Raw genomic sequence first — 25,443 nt, 5'->3', positions numbered from 1 at the left:
AACTGAGAAGCAAACTGCTTTCCCTTAAAAAAAAAAATGCCCATGTCCTCTGTAAATGGGATAACTGTAAAGAAAGTCCTTATAAAATGATGAACAATTGTTTCTTTGATTCAAAAATTGAATATAAGAGGTATGGATATACAATAATCAACTAATGCAAAGGTTGTCTAATTTAATAAGAAAGACAACTTTTGGTTCGTACGGCACTGTCATCATGATTAAAACTACAGAAGAGTACAAAATTCCCAAGTGATAATGTGTTCTTCACAATTTGTCACCATAAGAAGAAATTACAAATAGAGAGTGAAAGAAGGTATGACGGTAAACTGGATTAAGAATGTTAAATAAAATATGTTTTTGCAAATTTGGACGACAATTAATTGCAATTATGTACCGTTTCAACAATAGAAGAAGTATAGACTTGCAAATCCATACCATTACATCACAGGAAGTAGTATGGTTGTCTGAGCGAAGCCAATTGGAAGCACGTACCTCTTAGTGAAGCTAATTGGGAACACACCCTCTGTCTTGTTGCGAAGCTGATTGGAAGCAGTACATATATACCTCTGTCTGCAAAAGCTAGTTAGAAGCAGTACCCCTGGCAGAGAGGTCCCAATTAGAAGTACGTAACTCTGAGGGAAGCCAATTGGAAGCATGTACCTCTGCAAAATTTGATTAAAAATTATTCAACAAATTTTATTTAACATTCTTTTTAAAGTTTACTTTCATACCAGCTCTCATTTTCTATTTATAATTACTCCCCTTGTTGACATTGTGACATGCAAATTATCACTCCACCATTTAGAAGATCATTCTAATAAATTACTACAACACACGCTCAAGTATTGTTATAAGGGTAAAATATTTTATTGATTTTGGTTTATGCACCTTTAACCGATAACTTAACTTACTTAAACTTTTTGACAGCTAAGGTTCCTCAAGATCTATAGGGAGGCTGATATAAGTTTGCTATCAAGGGCATATGATACAGTAATAGGGGAGGTATTGACGTCCCTAATTTCAAATGTTACTTTTAGCCATGTCAAATAGCTGCATATCAGGAAAAGACCCATTTTTTTACTGATTTAACATGAGAATGAATTCATGGACCCCTCTTTTTAAAAATTACATGAGGCTTGAATATGTTTAAAGATTATTTGTGCCAATTTGAAGAAATCACCAATCGAATTTTTCTAAATAAGATAAATATACAGCCAATAATGATGATAACTGAAATTGTGAAAATATAATAAAAATGAATTATTTCAAAAGAATATTCTTACACACATTTAACTTAAAACACACTTAATATGAAGAGATGATTTTCAAGTATTATTTAATTTCTAAACTCCCCTTGTATTCGTCTTTTATGTCAAAAAAGAAAGTACGTCTTTCCATTATTTGGAAATATCTAAGAAACCAAAATGTCTAGTATGAAATGTCTGAAATTTGACCACTCGTCTATACAAGTAGCAAATGAAGGTACATGTATTATTACATATTTGAATTGACTAAGAGAATAAATAGCTTGTAAGCAAACTTTTGTGGTTTTTATTTTCAATAAATTTTATTTAAATGTAAAATACAATAAATTATTTTTTTAGATTAAATTGTCAGAGGATGGGGTAGAATCATCGGTTCTTAAGTTAATGATTTTATAAGAACAGACTTTGCAATCATATTAGTTCTGTTAAATAATATTTGTGGTCTTGAAAAATCATGATATCCTTGAAATAGACCTCATATATACTTTAAAAAAAATGTTTTTAATAAATGAAGAATAAAGTTGACATTTTTTTAGTTTAAATTCAAATTGCAGATTTGACATGATAAATTCATTATTTTTATTTACGTTCCCTTAAGTAAACTTAAGATTAGAAAATCTTGAAAAAGAAAAAGAAAAAAAATGTACCAGCAGTGAAAGGATTTATAATTTTAAGAATGAATTCAAAGTTTTCCAATGTATATAGCTGCATACTAGGATTGGTATTTGTTTACTTGACAAAAACAGGATTTTTATTTTCAGTCTTCGGGTCATGTATAAAAAAAACGGATTTCCAGAAAGTTGGCTTTTGAGGCTTGAACTTCTTTTCTTTACACTTTTGAACCGCAACCAAAAAGATACACTAGTTTTCTCCGCCAATTGAAAGTGGTGTGTTTACAAACAATTCAAAAAGTTTTGCTGTTTCAGTTATTTTTTGGATATAAAATACTCTTTTACTTTGATAGAAACAAATCCTCACAATTTCAATATCTCAAAACGGCCATCATAAGGACTCCCTGGTGAGAATGTGGGAGCCCTACAGTTTTCACTTTGTTCGTCTGTCTACAATTTTTGTAAATGCAAAATCTCCCCCAAAAAAGATAGGTAAATTAAAGCAATCATTACCATTCACTGTGCTTCCAAGCACTTTGGTTACCATTCTAGGGTTATGCCCCTTTCCATATGGAAAAAATCTTGAATGTTTGTTTCTGTTCTCTTAATTTAAGTTTGTCTCAACTAAATTTAATGAAATGTGTATACGTAATGCTTATTACCACTAAACGCAGTTTAAGTTCAAATTTCAGCAGCTTCTCTTTTACAGTTGTTGAGTTATGTCCCTTTATAGTGTTATATGCTAGCGGGGGCATCATCTGTGTCCTTATGGAGGTATTGACCCCATTTATTTTTAATATACTGGAAGCAGATTAGTTATTTGAGTATTTTGTAGCATGATTAATTATAATTAAATTTTGCTTGTGTTTCAAAGACCTATGCATGGTTGGAAATATTTTGAAAACCTTCACTTTCTACACAGAGTGTTAAGTTTCTTTTTATAATACTCTAACTGATATATTTGCACATGATTGTGTATTTTGTTTTGAATAGTTCTCCTTTTTTATGCTGTCCAAATTATACCTCTTGAGACAGTTCTTCCAAGCAAATAGTTTCAAAAAAGGTTTCCAACATTTTTCCACTACATTGATTTTATCTCGTTTTAAACACAGTTAACAATTATTTCATTAATTATCATTATAATGATTTTCTTTATGTGTATATTTTTATGCTTATAAGTTGTACTCATGTATGTTGTATGTATAATAATTTCCTAGGCATAAAAGTATAGCAGGAATTGTGCATTTGTAATACATGTACATGTAGGCATAGGAATTTAAGCACCAAAATGTTTGGTTTGTAAAGTGACATCTTTATGTATTTTAGTTCTAGTTTGAACTTTGAACATTGAATTTTAAGGGATGTTTAAAGAACAAAGATTTGCACAATTTTGTATTACTAAGTGGAATGGCTATTATATATACAAACATAATCGTATTTCGACTTTTGTACCAAATATTTTATAGCTGTAGTGCTTATGACAAGATTTCTTTTTTACTTTCATATTTACAAACGAAATTATGTTTTCTTTTTCTCATTTACCTCGTGAGGTCACAGAACATTTAGTAGTAAAGGGAGAAATTATTGTATATACGGTACTAGCGTAGTATTTTTATGAGTTCACATCAGTAGGTATAAGACATGTGACTAATATTATAGCAGGAAATTTTTACCGGAGATTATCACTTTCTAGCCCACTGTAGACAGGGCAACATTTAAGTTCCATTCCTATTATGAATATACTTTGATACATGCATTTATATATTTTTCAAAACAATACACGTCCGAGTATGTCTCGTGAGACGACTTGTCGCATTGGGTCGGAGCATATATGACTGTTTCCAGACCCTTAGGTCGGACCCAGGTTTCCAGTTTCCCATTATTGGGTTTGTTTGGTTGTTCCTGGCTGGCGAGGTCGTTCATGATCGAGTTATTCATTTGTTCAGTTATTCAGTTAACATTCATGTCAACCTTATTATATCTCTTGTTCGTACAAGGTTTACTTTTTCTAGCTAAGTTGTACCTAATAGTATATTTCAAGGTTTTTTTATTAGGAGTAATTGTGGTTATTGCTTTTTTCATGTTTATATATATTAAGACACATGTATGTAATTATTTAATATATTCTGTTGTCCACTATGCTTGCTGGGATATCGTTAACACTATACATATTGTATTCATTTATGCCTTATAATAGATATGAGCGTATAGGGTATACGTATAGTTATTCAAATGCAAAAGGTTGACATGAGATTATTTCTCTTAGTACTGGTACAAGTTATTGAAATCATATTGTATAATGTATGTTTATATTGATAATTTGTCTTATTAAATGGCAGCTCACACACAATATGCTGTACTCGAGCTAGTCAACAAACATAAGTTTGTGTTGTGTTTTTCTTTAAGGAGTTAAAGGTTAAATATATTTAGTGGAAAGAAGACTAATTTAAGATCCTATATCCTTCAAGCTGTCTGAGTTGATAAAAATAAGATGTGGTACATGTATGATTGCCATTTAGGCTCAACTCTCCACAAGAGACCAAATGACACTAAAATAAACAACCATAGGTCACGGTACGGCCTTCAACAATGAGCAAAAGCCATACTGAATAGTCAGCTATAAAAGGCCATGACATTTGTTTTGTTAAGCCTTTATATTTTAGGGAAAGAAGTTAAGGTTATATTATATATATTTTATATATAAGTATGTCTGAACCAGTGACGACTCTACAGTAGATTTTATCCATCAGATCACCGGCAGTGATTGTGATACAAGGCTGACAATACATTCTGTATATGTAATTCCTCTAAACATTTGGTGAGCCGTTTATTTGACGATTGCAAATGGCAGTCAGCAGGGTTTAAGAACATGCATTGTTCAACCTGCTTTAAGTCAAATGCGTTTTGTTAAAATATACTTTTTCACTTTGTTTGTCTTTTGGAAAATGCTGTTTGTGCTGTATTTAGACCCCTCTTCCAAGAAATTTGTTTTGCATGCACACATATAAAAAATTGCGGTTTTTATCCAACACAATCATGTTTGAACGTTGTTTTCAATTTAGACTCATTTATATTTTTTGCATGTGAATAGACTCATATATAAAATTAATTTGACATAACCTATGATAATACCCCTGCTATAAAGAGCAGTATATAGTGATGCACATGTCCATCCATCCCTATGTACTTCTGTTAGTCCTATAATTTCCACTCCAGGTTTCAAGTACAGCTTGAACAAATCTTTTGAAATATCAAGGGAATGTAATGGACCATAAAATTGAGGGAAAATAGATTTTTATGGTTTTGACATTAAAGTTGAACAAGAAATGCTCTAGTTACCGCTAAAATATGAGATGTGGTATGATTGCCAATGAGACAACTATAGTTCACCGTACGGCCTTCAATAATGAGTAAAGCCCATACCACATAGACAGCTATAAAAGGCCCTGAAATGACAAATGAAAAACAATTCAAACGAGAAAACTTGCAGCCTAATTTATTTACAGGAAAATGAATGGAAAACAAATATGTAACACATCAACAAACAACAACCACTGAATACCAGGCTCCTGACTTGGGACAGGTACATACAGTCATACATACTGAATGTAGTCGGGTAAATAAACATGTTAGCGGGATCACAACCCTCCCTAACCTTGGACAGTCACAGGTGTAACAGTACAACAAGTTCAACAAAGAACATTGTGGTCAAGCATCGCTGTGGCTCAATCAGTAGAGCATAGAACTACAAATGAAAGATTGTTTTCAAGATAGGTTTCGAATCTCACCCAGTCTTTTTACATTTTTTGTGTTGTTAAATAAAATTTTAATGTTTCTATCATATTTTTCGAATGTTTGCTTAATTCATAGTCATTCTGGTTCATTTTGACTATATAGTATAAATCATTTTATTAAAGAAAAAAATACTGTATCAAATATTGTGTGCATTCCTATGACTGTCCATACTCTTGACTTACTTTCTATTCACGTGTTTACATTTATAACATATATGCAAGGAACAACTGCTGTCAAACTGAAGTAGGTGCCTGTACATAACCAATAACACGAGAATTGATTCTATAGCAATAAATCCAAACCGTTGCGTGTGTGATATTCACATAACATAAAATAAGGCCATTGTATACAAGTTTCAAAACAACACAAATTTTTTCGAAAACTTTTTTGAACATGGTATAATATGTAACAAATGCAGTCAACAGCAATCAGTTTTGTTGCCAATTCACTATGACCAATACTTTAATAAGTAATTGTCCATAAACCAGGAAACCCATGTCCCCTCCATTTTTGCCCCTAATTCAAAACAGTTATAACCACCAAACCAAATCATAACCTTCCCTTTGTGGTATGGAAACTTGTGGTATAATTTCAGAGAGCTTCATACATGCTTCATACACTGTTCCACAGTTATTGTCTTGAAACTAGAATTCCTAGACTGTTGGGACCACAACCCCCAAAATTAATCCTAGCCTTCCTTTTGTGGTTTCAAACCTTGTATTTAAATTTCATGTTACAAAAGTTATCGTCCGAAAACTTTAAGTCTTCAGATGACACTGATGCTGCTGTCAACCATGTGATACAAATTCCTATAGAAAGAGAATAGTCATCCAGGAAATATAAGATGTGACCAGATATCAATTGATCTAAGAACAGTAAATGATTAAAAAGTTGTTAAACCAGTCAGATGACCTGAACGAAGATATACATTTAAGTTATATTGATTTTAGCGATAACGTGTAGGAAGAAGTTGAGGACAATGTTCAAAAATGTATCTCCTCAAGGTAGGTTTATACTATAAAAGAATTTCATAGAAAAGCTAGATTGGTAGCAAATGGTTTTGAAGAAGACAGTCTAAAGGAGATACCAAGGAATTCCTTTACATGCGAAAAGCAGTTCTCACTACTGATTTTGTCAATTATTGCTAATAAAAATGGTCAATTAATTCAGTGGACATTACAACTTTTTCTACACTTTACAAAAGTATTTCTTATTCCAAACTAAAAGACAAATCAAAGAGTTGGGTATTGCTTTATCTTATAAAAGGATAGCCAATGTGGATACAAGTATCTTGTCTTAGTGAGGGAAAAAAAAATCCAATTGAAATTTAAAAAAATTCTTTGAAATTGACAAGTTGACAATATACAGTATTTGTTCCTTTTGGAGGACATGTTTTTAAACAAACTATGATAATGTTCTCTCACTAAATAATTAAAAATGTTGAAGTCATCTATCCTATCGTAGAGATAAAGGATATAAAATACAGTTAAGTCTGTCTCATATCTTGACTTGCATCTAGAAAATGACAACTAGAGCTGGTTGAAAACAAAACTTTACAACAAAAGAGATGATTTCAGCTTCCCAATTGAGAACTTTGCATTTCTATGTAGCAACATTTCATACGGATTTCAGTACATATGTACGATATCCCTTGGCTTGTATTTCCTATTACGATTTCCTTGATAGAGGATTACTGCTCACAAGGAAGCTATTAAACATAGAGTTCCAAATGGTAAAGATGAAACCATCCTTCAATTTTACGGATGCCATCATGAGTTGGTTGACCATTTCACAGATGTTAGCTGATATGTTCCTTACGTTGTTCCTTCAATCCCGTCCCCTTATCATGAATGTGACCAACCAAATTACACTTGTTACTGGGTTTGTCCAACCTTGAGAAACACATGTTGAGCTTGATCTGCTTACCCTTCATGAGCACCTCAGATCACATCAAGTTTTTGGTAGGATTTGTGTTGCTTAGTCCTTAGTTTTCTATGTTGTGTTTTGTGTACTATTGTTAGTTTATCTTATTCTTTTTTTGCCATGGCTTTGTCAGTTAATTATCGATTTATGAGTTTGATTGTGCATCAGGTGTTTTTAGCCCATCTTTTAAAAAGCTATCCTAAGTCAGGAGCCTGTTGTTCAGCAGTAGTCCTTTGTTGGTGTTGTTCATAGAAGTTTCTCATTTTAATTCTTTTATATAGATTAGACTGTTGGTTATCCTGTTTAAATTGTTTTACACCGGTCATTTCAGGGCCCTTAATAGCTTGCTGTTCTGTGTGAGCCAAGGCTTCTTGATGAAGGCAGTACTTTGACCTATAATTCTTTGCTTTTTATGCATTGTGACTTGGATGAAGAGTTGTTTCATTGGCACTGATATCACATCTTTTTATTGATATAGACAATTAAATGAGAACATACTGAAGCTTGACATGATATCCTTATTTTAAATAACAATGCATGCACCATTAGTTTTCCAGTTTTTATCAAGTCTATTCTGAGAAGGTTGGCACACAATTAGTACATATCATAAAATAATTAAATGAATATCAGTTCTTTTAACTCCTAAATCTACTAAACAGCAATGGGTCTTTAAGATATTCAGTCTTCTTGTATGTATACGGCATAAATCCTAAAAAAAATAAAGTAAAACAGTAAACAAATATACATTCAAATTCTAACATATTCACTTAACAACACAACATAAGACTTTACAGAGTTATCTCCCTGTAGTGTTAGGTACCACCTTAAATGGGAAGTATCCATGCAGCAGCAGTTACAAGAAAGTATGTTGAAGAAAACTGCAAGTTGCAAGTCTGAAAAAAAGGAGGAGGGAGGTCATTTTTCGTATGTTTTATTTTTGGCCCAAATGATACCATGTAATTTTAAAACAGGTGGCACAAACATAGCATTGGAGAAAAAATGGTGTAGCGCAAAGGGACACATTTTTGGCAAACGAATCTCTCCCTAAACTACTGGCAGTTCATTTGTTCAATTGAACAAATACAACAGGTAAAAACACAAAATTTAGAAAATTGTGACCAATGGAATTTACAACAATAATCATAATTGTAAAATATATGATTTTCCTAAAATTTGACAAAAAATTAGCTTGGTTGGAAATTTTTTTAAATCCTGGTATCTATGATGAGTTTATTTGGTTGTCCACTTAAGCTGGTTAAATAGAGGACTTTTTGGACATTGGGCACTCTTATACAAGGACACTGTTACAGAAATAAGCCAGAAAAACACCTGTTATGTTTAAAGAATGATAGGTGGAATGAATCTGTTGAAAACAGAAATTAACAGGTAAACAAAAGGTATATGGTCTGAGATGTTTTCCTGCTTAATTTTAAAATTATATCTTACCAGGTGCTCCGCAGGGCGCAGCTTTATACGACCCCAGTGGTTGAACCCTGAACAGTTGGGGCAAATTTGGTCACAATATTCAAGCTTGATTCTGTCTGAATTTGGATTGTGATCAAATTTTTGACATAATATAGGTTTTTGTTACAAAATTAATGTGGTCAAAGATCTAGCAAATCTATTGCACAATACTGTGCAATTTAAGATTTCTTCTTGAAACTTTTCAAAAATTCTAAATTTGAAAAATTTTGAAAAAAAAGGAAGCCCTTCAAAAAATGGTAAACAAAAAATACCCTCCAACTTTTTGAAACCCCCTTGGAGCAATAAACCTTAAACTCGATCCCATGCTTTCCATAGCAGTATTGAACCTTGTAGTACAATTTCAGAGAGATCCATACACTTTTAAAAACACAAGTTATTGTCATGATTGTTTGGAAACTAGAAACATGCTTCTTTTTTGGCCCCTAATTCCTACATATTTTGGGCAATTAACCCAAAACTTAATCCCAGCCTTCCCTTTGTTATATGGTACATTGTGGTACAATTTCAGAGAGATCCATACAATTAAACATAAGTTATTGCCTTGAAACTAGAAAAATGCTTGTTTTGACCCCTTTTTGGCCCTAAATTCCTAAACTTTGGCCCCATAACCCCAAAAATGAATCCAAACCTTCAACTTGTGGTTTTAAACATTGCGGTATGATTTCAGACAATTGAAATACTTCTACACAAGTTATTATCCTGAAACTAGAAAAATGCTTGTTTTGGGCCCCTTTTGGGCCCCTAATTCCTAATTGGTTGGGACCGTCATCCCCAAAATCAATCCCAACCTTCCTTTTGTGGTTTTGAACCTTTTGAAAAAATTTCATGAAGATCTATTCACTTAAACTAAAGTTATTATCCGGAAACCAATGTGTCTTCGGACCAAGACGACGCAGACGACGACATCATACCATTATACAATCCCAAAATTTTTTTGGGGTCGTATAAAAATTGCAAATTCCCAAGGAATTAATCATGCTTCTCACAATTTAAAAAAAAAATGACCTAAAGTTGTAAACTTATACATCATAAGATCCCTGACGAAGAGTTGTCTCATTGGCAATTATACAACATCTTCTATTAAAGATCTATGGGGGGAAATATTAAAAAACTATATGTGTCAAAACGATACGAATGGCCCCATCTCAACTATTTTCAAAGTCTTAAACCCTTAATTTCGGTAAAAATGAGCTGAGCAGAACTAAACTTAAACTTGATCTGTTATTCATCATGGTTAACTAACATACCAAAAATCAGCCCAATATCTCAAGGCGTGTAGAAAAAAATGTCTGTATAACTGTGATTTTCAACAATTTATCAAGGTCCAAAGCTGATAATTTCAGCAAATATTAGCGGAGCGGAATGAAACTTATACTTGATCTGTAACTCATCATGGATAGCTCACATACCAAAAATCAGCTAATACCTCAAGGCGTTTAAAAAAAGCCTCTGTATAATGGTTAGTTCCTGAATGACGGAATGACGATATTACGGAATTACGGACCAGGGTAAAACTATATGGCATCGCCAACTTCGTTGCGGGGCCATAAAAATATCAACCTTTTTATCAAATTGTATAACAAATTTATTTTCAGGAGTAGACTAGTGCTTAAACATGACATGATATTTTTTCCAGTTTTAATTCAAGCTGTTCAGGTAATGATAATCATTAACGTCTAGCAAATTACATGTACTATAAATACAAGTACATGTTTTTTTAGGGAAGAGCCATTTTAAAGAACTTGAAGATTAATCCATTAATCTAGTAAGGAGAACACATTTCTTAAACTTTCCAGTAAAATCTGGAGCATTGGCATGGATGATAAAATCACCACTAAACATTGATTTCATATAAAAAAGAAGATGTGGTATGATTGCCAATGAAACAACTGTCCACCAGGGACCAAAATGACACGGACTTTAACAACTATAGGTCACTGTACGGCCTTCAACAATGAGCAAAGCCCATACCACATAGCATGCATGTTATTGTCTCTTAACTATTCATACTGCTAGTAGATAAAAGATAAACTTACCAAATGTTCGTGACTGTTTTATTAATCTTGATATTTCTCTCTGCATTGGTATACAAAGACCTGTTATTTTACGACCATATATCCTTCCTGTATTTGGTGATACAAACTGACTTAGTATTCGACCATTCTGAAAACAGAACAGTAATAGTCACTTTATTTAAATATAGATTTTTGGGGGTATTTACATGTATATAAGTTTAATAATATGCATTATGAATTCTCTCTGGTTTTAGTTTTTTTCACCTGCTTTAAATTATTACTAAAAACATAATTCCATAGTGATTCTAAAAACAAAATTGCTTATAAAATAATTAAATGAATGAATTGAAATACATAAAAGTAACCTCTTTTTAATATATGTAAAATAAATGTTTGAAAATATTGTTTATATGAACAATCATATAAACATAATTTGAAGCTTAAATTGAGCTTAATCATTGCATAATTAGTCCTTTCTTCATATAATAGTAGTACCTAAAAATAAAAGTAGAACGTGTTCATGGACACAGATGATGCCTTCCCTAATTGCATATATTTTATATTTATAACTTTATAAGTGGGCATAACTGGAGAACAATAAAAGTGATGACACACAATTACACACTTGATCAGTTTTTTGTTGTAATAAGTATTGTTTATTAAGTGTCAAAACTTTTGGTTGATGCAAACTAGATTTACAGAATGGAAACCCATTTTGGGACATACCAGCCATGTTTGTCGGCAGAATGGGGTCATCTCAACACATTTTTTGAACTACCCATTAATGATTGTATGTGACTAAGTTTGTTTTTATTTGGTCTAGTAGTTTCAGAGGAGATGGTCTTTTTTTCAACTAGGTAAAAGACGACAGAGAATATATCTGATGACAAGTGATGGTAAATGCTCATTAGGCCAGGTGAGCTTATAATAAAAAGCATGAGCCCATGATACACACATCTCTTTTTCAAAGAATAAAGTACCACAACTTCTCAATGTCATATCAGAAAATCTTGAATAATTAAAGGGAGGTTATCTTAATAGATATAAACCTGCAAGTTACCATAGTTTCATGATATCTGCTCAAAGTATTGTACAAAAGCTGGAAAATCCCCCCTTTTATATGAAACAAGAATGCACATGCTGAAATGTCTCTACTTTATTACTAATGATTGATATCATGTTGAGTCCTAAATATGAAGTTTTACTACAACTATTACATAAACTTAATAGTAAAAATATATGATCCACGAAAATAAGGTCAAGATCATATAAATCAAATGAGAAATAAATGTACGACCATTAAAAACACCAAATATAGTTGACCTATTTAAATATTAAAATTTGACTGTCTGGGAAATAACATAACACACTTGTTGCAGTTGTGGAATCTATATTTATATATATGTCTATGCTAGAAATACAAACCTTATAATCTAATTTGACATTATACTGACATAATATACATCTTTTCTGTTTTTCCTCGTACGGATTGACCATATTTGGTACTGGCTATAAAGAATAAAAGATACATGACATGTGTAGTATATTTAAATGATGTGTCGCAATTTGAGTTTTGCTCTTCCTTACTTCATAATCTTTCAATCAGTTTAATTGAGGTCTGGGGCTGGCATGTCAGTTAACTGCTATTAGTCTGTTGTTATTTATGTATTAATACTATTATTGTCATTTTATTTATTTTCTTTTATTACATCTTCTGACAGCGGACTTTGACTTCTCTTGAACTGAATTTTAATGTGCGTATTGTTATGTGTTTACTTTTCTACATTGGCTAGAAGTATAGGGGGAAGGTTGAGATCTCATAAACATGTTTAACTCCGCCACAATTTTGCGCCTGTCCCAAGTCAGGAGCCTCTGGTCTTTGTTAGTCTTGTATGATTTTTAATTTTAGTTTTCTTGTGTATAATTCAGAGTTCAGTATGACGTCCATTATCACTGTACTAGTATACATATTTTTTAAGGGGCCAGCTGAAGGACGCCTACAGGTGCAGGACTTACTCGCTACATTGAAGACCCATCGGTGGCCTTCGGCTGTTGTCTGCTCTATGGTCAGGTTGTTGTCACTTTGACACATTCCCCATTTCCTTTCTCAATTTTATTCATTTATAGGCATCCTGCAAGTTAAAGGGGCACTAGCTACGAGATATATAAATCAAAGTACTTAAGTACAGAACATCGGATGACTGCAAGTTCTTGTGGATGGTCAAAAGCACTTGTCTCATAAAAAAAGCAGATGCTCCCAGGGCCCTATATACGACTGCAGAGGTAGAACCCTGAACAGATGGGGCAAGTATGGACACAACATTCAAGCTGGATACAGCTCTGAATTTGGATTGTGATTAAATATGTGACACAGCTTAGGTTTTTGACACAGAATGAATGTGGTCTTATGAACTAAGGGGACGACCATTTGATATTCTGGGGGGGGGGGGGGGGGGGGGGGGGGGGGGGGGCAGGAGGATTTGTTTTTGATTGGTTATCTATTTTTGTAAACTTAGAGTACAGAAATATTCGTTTTCTGCACTACTGAAGCAAGATTTTTCATTTTCATTAAAGCAAGGGACTGATTATTCATTTTCACAACTATATTTATGATATTAGAAAACATACAATTTTTAAATGATTTTTTATTATAAATAATACATGTATAGTCAAGTCATTATGTACCATTTAATCAGAATTAATGCTCCTCCTCTGCAGGAATGAATCTTTTATATTCCCAAGTGCATATACATGTACTGCATACATACATATTATTAAAGTTTGGATGTAATTAGCCTCTTTTAAAAGTATTGGCATTCATATTTGGCCGAGCAGAGCGAGGCATATTTTTTTTTAAGGGTTAATAAGCCACTGAAGGCCCAAGAAGCTATAGAACAAATGATGCAAAATCTTGCTTTCTGGGTGTTCCGAAGACCCTTTTATGATCGATCTGAAAATGCAAGTTTTGTTTTAATAATTTTGGAATAATAAAAATGGAATTCACATGTTTTTTTTAAACTCATGATCAAGTTAATAACAAAATTACTAGATTACAAAAGGAATGCAACACTAACAGAATACAGAAGGGGCAATCAATGAACAAATAAATAAGAAACATTGATCCCAAAAAATTAGGTCTACGTCTGAGGTAAAACATAACTTGCTTCTTGCAAGGCACTCGCCGTGAACACAATTTGATATGGAGACAAGCGTTTGGTTTTGAAATTTCCTACATGTGGCATTTGCCTCAATGTAGTACGGTCCTGTTAAAATAAAAGTGAGGTAAGGTTTCCTGAGACAATAAACCTCAAGTTAAGTGAAACCAATTTTCAGACATTTCAAGTATACTTAAGGTGGTACCCAACACGTTCACTAAAATTAATTTGGCTCGTTTAATTTTTATAAAATTTTGACAAAGTATTTACTTTGACCCTTTGACAAAAATATAAAAATTTCAAAATATTTGAACCAACCGTTTTATCAGAAAAATTACACTGGTTATATAGGAGTTTGACAGACACTAATTTTGATCACTGAAAAGCTTAATATTCCCTCAACAACACGACATAATTAAAACGTTTAGCTGATTTTACAGAGTTATCTCCCTGTAGTGTTAGGTACCACCTTAAATAATATTTATATTTTTATTATTAAAAAAATTGGGAAGTGTTTTCCTGATTTTTTTTTGGGGAAAAAAGATGAATCTATGAAGAATCTGGTGCCATCTCAATACATTGCAAGTCAGGTAATTATTTTCAAACTACCACAGAACAAACCATTTATTTTTGTGATTATCAAGGCTGAGTCACTTTTTATGATTAAATTAGTGTTTATTTTAAACAGATTGAAAACAATATTATTAATATTGAATAAACACAAAATCACATGCAGTTTTTTAAATGTTAAACATCAATTTAGCAGATAAACTTTTTACTCAGGTAAATTAATCAATGAGTGACAGATTTCTCTTAGAAGAAATTTAAAAGGGTCCCAGTGAATAATCTATACAGACAACCATACCTGTTGTATTTGTTCAATGTGACAATAGATCTGACAAAAGTTTAAATGGACAGGTAACTATCAAATGAATCTGTGGTAAGGTATAATTGGGTTCACAATAATTTTACAAATAATTCTACCTTGTTATAAAATATAATCAAATCAAACTTGTATGTCAAGAAGAAAATTGTTTCACATGGAAGATTAAATTACATTACCATATTATCACTGTAATCAATCTTTTCTTCTAATTCTTTTAAAGTTTCTTCTAACTTTTCCACTGAAAATGTAGTTTTGGCATCTCTCCTTCTAGACGTAAATTTTGATGCTTTCTTTACAAAGGAGCTGATTTCTGGAGGTTTAGATAGACTTTGAGGTTCAAGTGGCGATTGCTTTTCTGTAGAAGAACTATAAAATAACTGTGGCTGTGCAAAACAGACTTGTGATGAACCTATTAAAAAGATATAACACACTTAATCGTAATATCTAGACAAATAGTTTTCAATTACATTAACTTCAAACTAAATATATAGAGGTTAAAGTATAAGCCCTGCAAAACAACAACATTTGTACAGGTTACAAGCTGGAATTTGACTATAAAAGGCCATACTCAAAAAGCTACATCTAAATGTACAATTCTACATGCAACATAAGCACAACTTGTAAAAAAAAATCATGAATGGAGAAACATTAACATACATAAATACAAAATTATTAACACATGTGATGCACTGCGATAACTCTATTATATAAATACATTAAGCGAACTGGTACATTTGGATTTTTCGAGGAATAAAAATATATGTTCATCACCATTTTTAACTGTATAAGAATGATTTTTTGTGGATATAATCAGTAAAATCAAATGATTTACCTTTGTTTTACTTTCAACGTTGACATTCTTTTCCTTTAAGGAGGCTCAAGGGTATAAAAATTTCAGAAAAAAAAAACATTTATTTTTATTTGTCATTACAAATTGTATTTATTGCCTTTAGTAGTTGTTGCTTTATCATATGGTACAAAAATAATTAAAAAAAATCAATTCCTGTTGGCCCCAGATGAACTTAAAAATGTAGATATCATTGAAAACGCTCCAAATTATCTCCCTTTGGTACAAAAATGCCATTTTTTGGCATTAGAATTGAAATATCTGTTTTAACTCATTGGTGACCTATATTTTTTATTATTATTTTCAATTAAGCTGTACTTTTAACTAAACTATTGTAAAATTTGAGCGATTTCTGTAATTAGGTTCTTTTTTTATTTCGATATTACCTCTAATTCTCCTATTAGTTCAACAGAAAAAAGGTACCTTTACAAAAATGTATGCTTCTTTCGAAGGCAGATTGTGAGCGTAAATGAATGGTGACCCCATTTTTTTATTTTATTTTTCTATTAAGTACATACATGATAAAGTTCATTTATAGAAAAATATAGCGATATCCTATATAAAATTTTAAAAATCAATTTAGACCCACGAGCCCCCTTAAATAACTTTACACTCACAATTAATGTAAAATTGAGAATGGAAATGGGGAATGTGCCAAAGAGACAACAACCCGACCATAGAAAAAAACAACAGCAGAAGGTCACCAACAGGTCTTCAATGTAGCGAGAAATTCCCACACCCGGAGGCGTCGTGTTATAATCAATCTCTAGATACAATGTAAGGGATTAAATTGAAGTTCACATGAATACATGTACAGATTCAATGAGGTGGAATTATTCACTTGCAAGTGAACAATTTATCTCCAATGTTTCTCATCTTATGTTGACAAAATTGAACCATGTACTTGCTGCTAAAGGCGAAAAATAATGTCACTATTTCAATTTCATTAAGTATGATTAATAACCAAGACTTTAAATGATTAATATTGTATTTTAAATCCTGGCATGCAATACCAAGAGAAAACGTTGCGATCTACACAAGTAGTCAATATTTTTTTATTATTATAGCGAACCCTATCATAGTTTTCCATAGATTCACCTGCAAGTTACCTGTCCATTTAAACTTTTGTAAGTTCTATTGTCCCATTGAACAAATACAACAGGTAATGTTTTCTGTATAGTTTATTTGATGGACCTTTAAATTTCTTCCAAGAGAAATATATCACTCATTGATTAATTTACCTGAACAAAAAATTGAACTGTCAATGATAAAAAAAATACATGTACAAATAATAAATAAGAACTCCTGCAAAACTGCATGTGGCATTGTATTTATTCAATATCAATAATACATTTTTTATAGTTTCAATATAAACACTGATTCAAAAATTAAAAGTTGATTTCTGATCAAACTTTTGTATAATTAACCTTATAACCTATAGGAGGGTAAGCTTGTCTAAGGGGGGATTAGTTTGTTCATACTTCAGTATTTATGATAGTAAAATGAATCTCAGCCAAGTGTGCATTGCTTTATTTAGTTATGTTAGTTTGCAAAATAAGTTTCAAAGTAGTGTGCATTGCTTTATTTAGTTAAGTTAGTTTGCAAAATAAGTTTCAAAGTCATTTTCAAGATTTCAAAATTATTCAAGATGCAAAATTAAAGCGTTTTTTTAAATCATGAAATTCTTAAAATATTTTTTTATCTAAATTGATGTAATGTGTAAATAATGTATCCAATGCAAAATTTGCACTTTGTATGAATCAAAAGAACTACACAATAAATAAACAGTCAGACTCAACAATAACCAGGGGAGATAATTTTAATGAATATATCCACAGTGTTTAAAAATGTTCTCAGATTTTTCAAGCGTTATTCCATCTATAACTGCATCACATATTGCAGCTCTTGTATGGTCAAAAGTAAAATAACAGTGATTTTATAAAATAAGAGTACAAATAAATCATTGTACAAATATTACTTTTTGGTCTTCCCTTACATAAAAACAGCAAGAAAATTATTAATCTATTCAGATACGTAGCTGAGAAATCAACATAAAAGGAATAAGTTGAGATGAATAACTATTTGTGAAAATAAGTTGGTTTACAGAATTTGAAAAATAAACAAAAAACACACATTCATACACCTTGGGCATCTATTATATTGATTTCTGTCCTAATAAATACATTATTGACATCCTTTCATGAAAACATAACAAAACCTCAGTTTTGAATGAAGAATAAAAAACAACAACCAGGGTATATTGAATAATTACAAGTGTATTTTCATTTATTTGGAAGATTTTTTTTACTCAGGTAAATTAATCAATGAGTGATAGATTTCTCTTGGAAGAAATTTAAAGGTCCATCAAATAAACTATACAGAAAACATTACCTGTTGTATTTGTTCAATGGGACAATAGAACTGCCAAAAGTTTAAATGGACAGGTAACTTGCAGGTGAATCTATGGAAAACTATGATAGGGTTCGCTATAATTATAGATTTTTTTCTTTTACTACATGTACACATGTAGCGATAAAACTTTGTGAATATGTACTCTATGTCATAATTAACATGTCTCAACTATAAGAAAAAAATCTAGAATTTTCCCTTTAATTATTGAACAAAAAATTCTATATTATATTTTTATATTATATCTTGAAGCTAGTGCCCCTTTTAATATTATCAAAGGTACCTGAGGCTAATAATTTGATACGCCAGACGTGTATGAAGACTCATCAGTGACGCTGATAATTTGTTTCCATTTTTGGAAAGTGCTTGAAAGCAGAAGAATTGATATTCTAAATAAATACACTCAAATTGAGCACAAACAACAAATAAGTGTCCTCGACTGGACAAGTCAAACCATTCATATGACCATGCTATGACATGCAGTTAAAGAAAAAGAAAAAATAGAACCTGCCTTCCTGGTTTATTTGCAAAGGGTAGACCCATGAAGAGGGGAAAAACATTCTTTTAAACATTGCCTCAAAAAGAATGCTGCTAAGCTGAGCATAAACTTAAACTAGAGGCTCTAAAGAGCCTGTGTCGCTCACCTTGGTCTATGTGAATATGAAATAAAGGACACAGATGGATTCATGACAAAATTGTGTTTTGGTGATGGTGATGTGTTTGTACATCTTACTTCACTGACCATTCTTGCTGCTTACAATTATTTCTATCTATAATGAACTTGGCCCAGTAGTTTCAGTGGAAAATGTTAGCATGGTTAGTAAAAATTAACAAATTTTATGAAAATTGTTAAAAATTGACTATAAAGGACAATAACTCCTTAGGGGGTCAACGACCGACGGACGCCAGACGCCAAGTGATGAGAAAAGCTCACTTGACCTTTCAGGTCAGGTGAGCTAAAAAAATGACATAGAAGTTAACAGCTGCAAGTCATTGTACAGCCATCAACAATGAGCAAGACCTAAAAGTGGCAAAAAGTCAACCAGTTGATGGTGGCCGCTTACTCATCATCATCTTCATCATCTTCCAAAAATGCTCAGGAGTCATAGATGACTGTTAATATTATAATATTGACCAGACGCATGTCTGAGGGAGCCACTCTCCACACAGGTTTAAATATGTACAAATGCAAATCTGGTATTTACAGTTAAAGGGGCACTAGCTACGAGATGTAAAAAATAATCTAATATGTTTTTTTATTTGCTCAATCAATAATGAAATGCAAATAGTGAAATAATAATTATCTTTTAGCTGACAGTTTGGTTCAAATTTGTCAAAATAAGCTAAACCAGATGCTCCGCAGGGCGCAGCTTTATACGACCGCAGAGGTTGAACCCTGAACGGTTGGGGCAAGTATGGACACAACATTCAAGCTGGATTCAGCTCTAAATTTGGATTGTGATTAAATAGTTGACACAGCATAGGTTTCTGACATAGAATGAATGTGGTCTAATGAACTTAAAAAAAAATGTTTGCCTTTGAGCAATTCACTATGCTGTTGAATATTAATCCTCTCAAAAAAATGTTTGAAGAAATTTTCTTTTTATTTAGGAAATCTGAAATGAAAAAAATTGACCCTCCAATTTTTTTTTCACATCCCCCTTTCCCTTATTTCAAAACTGATCTCAATTCAAATTTCTAATGAAGTTTGCAACAATAACTACTCATTTAAATACATCATAAAATATTAAAATGTAAAAAAAGTGCTTGTTATCACTGAATGGTAAAGATTGTTTTAATCTATCAGTTGGTAGTAGAAGTGAATATACATTGTATATTGTATAAAACAATGATTTAAGTTGATTCAACTACTATTCTGGACAAAGAAAGATAACTCCAATTGAAATCCAATTGGAATTTCTTGCTATTGCACAATATTGTGCAATTAGATATTTCTTGCTATTGTGCAATACTGTGCAATTGAAAATATTTGCTATTGCACAATACTGTGCAATTGAAGATTTCTTGCTATTGCACAATACTGTGCAATTGAAGATTTCTTGCTATTGCTGAATACTGTGCAATTGAAAATTTCTTGCTATTGCACAATACTTAATATAATAATTTTGGATCCTGATTTGGACCAACTTGAAAACTGGGCCCATAATCAAAAATCTAAGTACATGTTTAGATTCAGCATATCAAAGAGGCCCAAGAATTCAATTTTTGTTAAAATCAAACTTAGTTTAATTTTGGACCCTTTGGACGTTAATGTAAACCAATTTTAAAACGGGACCAAAAATTAAGAATCTACATACACAGTTAGATTTGGCATATCAAAGAACCCCAATTATTCAATTTTGGATGAAATCAAACAAAGTTTAAATCTGGACCCTTTGGGCCCTTTATTCCTAAACTGTTGGGACCAAAACTCCCAAAATCAATACCAACCTTCCTTTTTTTGTCATAAACCTTGTGTTTAAATTTCATAGATTTCTATTTACTTATACTAAAGTTATGGTGCGAAAACCAAGAAAAATGCTTATTTGGGTCCCTTTTTGGCCCCTAATTCCTAAACTGTTGGGACCTAAACTCCCAAAATCAATACCAACCTTCCTTTTGTGGTCATAAACATTGTGTTTAAATTTCATTGATTTCTATTTACTTAAACTAAAGTTATTGCAGGGATCTCCATGGCCTGTTTAACGATGGCGCCCCGCCATCGTTCAAATGTCTTGCGCCATCGTCAAATGACTCGCTCCATCGTTAAATTATCTTGCGCCATCGTTAAATTGTCTTCCGCCATCGTTCAAAACTTCATCATTTTTTGTAGCCCGACGCCATTTTTTTATCAATTATAATCAAATGCATGTAATTGCATAACCCTCAGGCTTTTTGTGTTATAATCCAACACAGTTCTAACGCCTGAGGGATATCCGGATTAAGATCGCTAATCTCTTGTACCTGAGCTTGTACAGGTAGATCAACAAACCAGACAGGAGAATACTATCTGAGGATAGACGATCCATTTGTCGAATTAATCAACTAAGTTTCAGCAAATGATTATGATAATTTGGATTAAATAAATAAATTAATAATCCAGTTACAAAGAAAACAGTTCAACAAGTCGAACACGTGCTTTATTTTGACTTACGCAATCAGCATCCCCCTTTTTTAAGAAGTACAAAATAAGACGCAAAACAGTAAATATTATTTCATCACAAATAACTCGAGTACTGCTGTAACGATAATTTAAAATGACTTTAAAAGTTTAAAAGTAAAAACTTATAAATATTTCCTGTAAAGAAATATCGTATCGTAATTCCGAATTCATTTCGTATATTACAATCAAATTGATACATCTGCGTTTCCGGTTTCTATTCAGACTCGAAAGATGCATGTTGCACAGCATCAATTTGTCAGATAAAGTCATTAAAAACCTTATCATTTGCTTTACAAATCTCTTTAACCTTTTACATAACCCGTACGAATCATTTTGTTGTTGCTGCAAATCAGCCATACCGGTAATGGGTTCTGAATTTGACAGTGTCCATGAAAAATAAGCTTCCACATCATATGATTTTTGACCCCCATAACAATTACCAAAAATACAAGAGATCTACATGGGGACCTTCATGACAGCTTTTGGTCATTCTCGACTAAGGGGGGACCATGAAGACTTGGTATTTGAATGGTTAAAAACGGCAATAAATGAACATATTGACACTTCTAATTCTATAATGAAAATTCAAATAAATATAATTTCAATAAGCAATGAATTAGCATGTTCACCATTCCTTGTATGGAGGGATAAAATACTTCCGATCGCGCTACACTGTACAGCGTATACACGGTTTGTAATGGTGAAAGTTCCTCCATGGTTCAATTTTCATCCATGGAGATCCCTGGTTATTGTGTGAAAACCAAGAATAATGCTTATTTGGGCCCTTTTTTGGCCCCTAATTCCTAAACTGTTGGAACCAAAACTCCCAAAATCAATCCCAACCTTTCTTTTGTGGTCATAAACCTTATGTCAAAATTTCATAGATTTCTATTTACTTAAACTAAAGTTATAGTGCGAAAACCAAGAAAATGCTTATTTGGGCCCTTTTTGGCCCTTAATTCCTAAAATGTTGGGACTAAAACTCCCAAAATCAATCCCAACCTTCCTTTTGTGGTCATAAACCTTGTGTTAAAATTTCATAGATTTCTATTCACTTTTACTAAAGTTAGAGTGCAAACTAAAAGTATTCGGACGACGACGACGACGCAGACGCAGACGACGTCGCCAACGTGATAGCAATACATGTATACGACGAAAAATTTTTCAAATTTTGCGGTTGTATAAAAACATTGATTTTGAAATATTCACTTGCAAGTGAATAATTCGACCTCATTGAATCTGTATTCATGTGAACTTCAATTTAACCCCTTAGCTTTAAATGGATAACACGTGAATTGTATGTGTGAAGTTATTCAAAGGAAAAAATGTCAACATTGAAAGTGAAACAAAGGTAAATCATTTGATTGACTGATTCGATCCACAAAAATTCATTCTAATATACATTGTAGGTAAAAACGATGATAAACACTTATTTTTCATCTATCAAATTAAATTATATAGACCTTGAATAATCCAACAGCACGAGTTTGCTTAATCTATTTATATCTATATTTATGTTTACATCGCTTATATGGTCATCGCATGATTTTAGAGGTCAAACTCGACAATTAATTTGATGGCGTCTGGACTAAAATACACAAGAAACGAAGCTATATATTTTCATGCTCGTGCCCTGTTCCTTATTCATTTTAAACTTTTAATAGTTCGGATAAATGTTTTACATTGTTATAAATACAAGAGTCGCTCACCTTGATTTTTTGGCATTTCAATTTCATCGTTTTTTTGTTTTTGTTTTTGCTTTGTTTAATGTATATTAATATTAAAGTGTTAGAACAGATGATCAACAAATTGATAGAACTTTACCTTGTAAACACTTTTACCCTTGTCAGATTTGCTCCAACTGCTGGGAATCCCAGATGACGTAGTCGAATCTGATTGGCTAAGATATAATAGTGATGAGGGGATTTTTCACTTTCTATTTTGGAAGCGCCAAGATTTTTTTGTTACCAGTCCGTCAGGCATATTTGGTAACAAGTTTTGGTTGCCCGAAGCCTAAAGGCTGTAGTCCCGGGCGTCAGGCTAGTGGATTTTTTAACCCCTGGATGCTCCCCAGGGCGCAGCTTTATACGACCTCAGAGGTTGAACCCTGAACAGTTGGGGCTAATATCATTTTCTTTGCTGAACATTATTATTGCAGCTTACAGTTTATCTCTATCTATTATAGTATTCAAGATAATAACCAAAAACGGCAAAATTTCCTTAAAAATTACCAATTGGGGGACAGCTTCACAACAACCTGTTGTCAAATTCACCTGAAAACTTCAGGGCAGATAGATATTGACTTGATAAACAATATTTATCACCAGTCAAATTTGCTCTAAATGCTTTGGTTTCAAAGTTAATATGAGGCAGGCATTACCTGTGAATGGGGACGAAGTTTGTTTAAATTATTTTTTTTGTATTTTAAATATTTGTTAAAAAAAAGATACGGAAATTCCGTAACGTTTCCGATTTTGGTTCTGTTGTTAGGGATTTTACTTGTGACGTTGTTTAAGTTATGACATCATGTTCAATGTAAACAAAGAAACGCAATGCATCAGGTAGGCCTAACGTTGATTCATACCAAAGACAAAGAATGATTAAAAATGAAATATTGGTATTGTGTTCCTTGAGTTCCTATATTTTAATAGACTAATCAAAGTCTCACGACAAGAAGACCGGAAGAAGGAAGTAAAGTTATGTGTTCTGCGCAGATCCGGAAATTAAAAAACACGACAAAAAAAAAAATTGAACGATTTTGAGTTCATTAGTACAATGAAAAATCCGGGAAATTTTCTTGATTTTTAATTTTTTAAATTTTTTTTATTGAATTTTCTACTGTAATAGGGGACTTCGTCCCTATATAAGCCAAAATCTACATTTTACCCCGATGTTCTATTCATAGCCATGGTGGCCATCTTGGTTGGTTGGCCGGGTCACCTGATACATTTTTTAAACTTAGATACCTCAATGATGATTGTGGCCAAGTTTGGTTTAATTTGGCCGAGTAGTTTCAGAGGAGAAGATTTTTGTAAAAGTTAACAATGGACGACGAAGACGGACGACGCCAGATGCCGGACGCCAAGTGTAGAGAAAAGCTCACTTGGCCCTTTGGGCCAGGTGAGCTAAAAAGTTGCAAAAAAAATAATTCATATGGGGACGAAGTCCCCAATAACAGTAGAAAATTCAATAAAAAAATAAATTCGGGAAAATTTCCCGAATTTTTCATTGTACTAATGAACTCAAAATCGTTCAATTTTTTTTATGTCATGTTTTGAAATTCCGGACCTGCGCAGAAATGTACAATATACTTCCTTTCTCCGGTCTCGTTTGTATGAAACTTTGAGTAAAATATATATTTATCAGTCTAGTATAAAATAGGAAGGAACGCGCAATACTTATTTTATTTTTGATAATTCCTTGATATGAAAAAACGTTACCTAATGATAGCGTTTCTTGTTTACATAATTTTGCATATGACGTCATAATTTAAATAACGTCACAACTAAAATCCTTAACAACAGAACCAAAATCGGAAACGTTACTGTATTTCCGTGTATTTTTTTTTGACAAATAATTGAGTTACAAAAAAATAATTCATATAGACTTCGTCCCCATTTACAGGTAATGCCTGCCTCATATTACAGACTTCGTCCTCATAATTTCTCAGGTAAATGCTTGCCTCATATTATGTTTACCAAGGATTGGTGTTTACCTAGTATTTGAGTTTTAAATATATTCCAATTCAATACTTTGTTGGAATTTCCAATAGACTTTATACATTCTATCGAAAATCTCTTCCACATGTCGATATCTTCGAAGCTGAGTTTTTATTTATCTATAATTATGGGGTAAAATTTCCGCATTTAAAAGAGCAGAATTGATGTAG

At 32.3% G+C, this 25,443-nt stretch overlaps 1 protein-coding gene across 1 annotated transcript; it reads right to left on the bottom strand.

The window, feature by feature from the left end:
- Nucleotides 1-8,092: 8,092 nt before the first annotated feature.
- Nucleotides 8,093-25,379, bottom strand: LOC139519869 (uncharacterized). Its single transcript, XM_071312157.1, has 5 exons — nucleotides 25,270-25,379; nucleotides 15,312-15,544; nucleotides 12,520-12,603; nucleotides 11,116-11,242; nucleotides 8,093-8,303 (listed from the first exon to the last, which is right to left on the bottom strand). The coding sequence occupies exons 1-5, from the start codon at nucleotides 25,358-25,360 to the stop codon at nucleotides 8,230-8,232; spliced, it is 609 nt and encodes a 202-aa protein (XP_071168258.1). The 5' UTR covers nucleotides 25,361-25,379; the 3' UTR covers nucleotides 8,093-8,229.
- Nucleotides 25,380-25,443: the final 64 nt, after the last annotated feature.

The sequence above is a fragment of the Mytilus edulis genome, chromosome 4, assembly GCF_963676685.1.
Source record: "Mytilus edulis chromosome 4, xbMytEdul2.2, whole genome shotgun sequence".
NCBI classification, from domain to species: Eukaryota; Metazoa; Mollusca; class Bivalvia; order Mytilida; family Mytilidae; genus Mytilus; species Mytilus edulis.
This window is presented reverse-complemented; position numbering and strand designations above follow the sequence as displayed.

Coding starts and splice junctions, on each gene's coding strand:
- LOC139519869 (XM_071312157.1), bottom strand. CDS start 25,360: ATGTGGAAGAGATTTTCGATAGAATGTATAAAGTCTATTGGAAATTCC. Junction 11,243..12,519: donor ATGTCAAATTAGATTATAAG/GTTTGTATTTCT, acceptor TTCTGTTTTCAG/AATGGTCGAATACTAAGTCA. Junction 8,304..11,115: donor AAAACAGTCACGAACATTTG/GTAAGTTTATCT, acceptor TATTTTTTTTAG/GATTTATGCCGTATACATAC.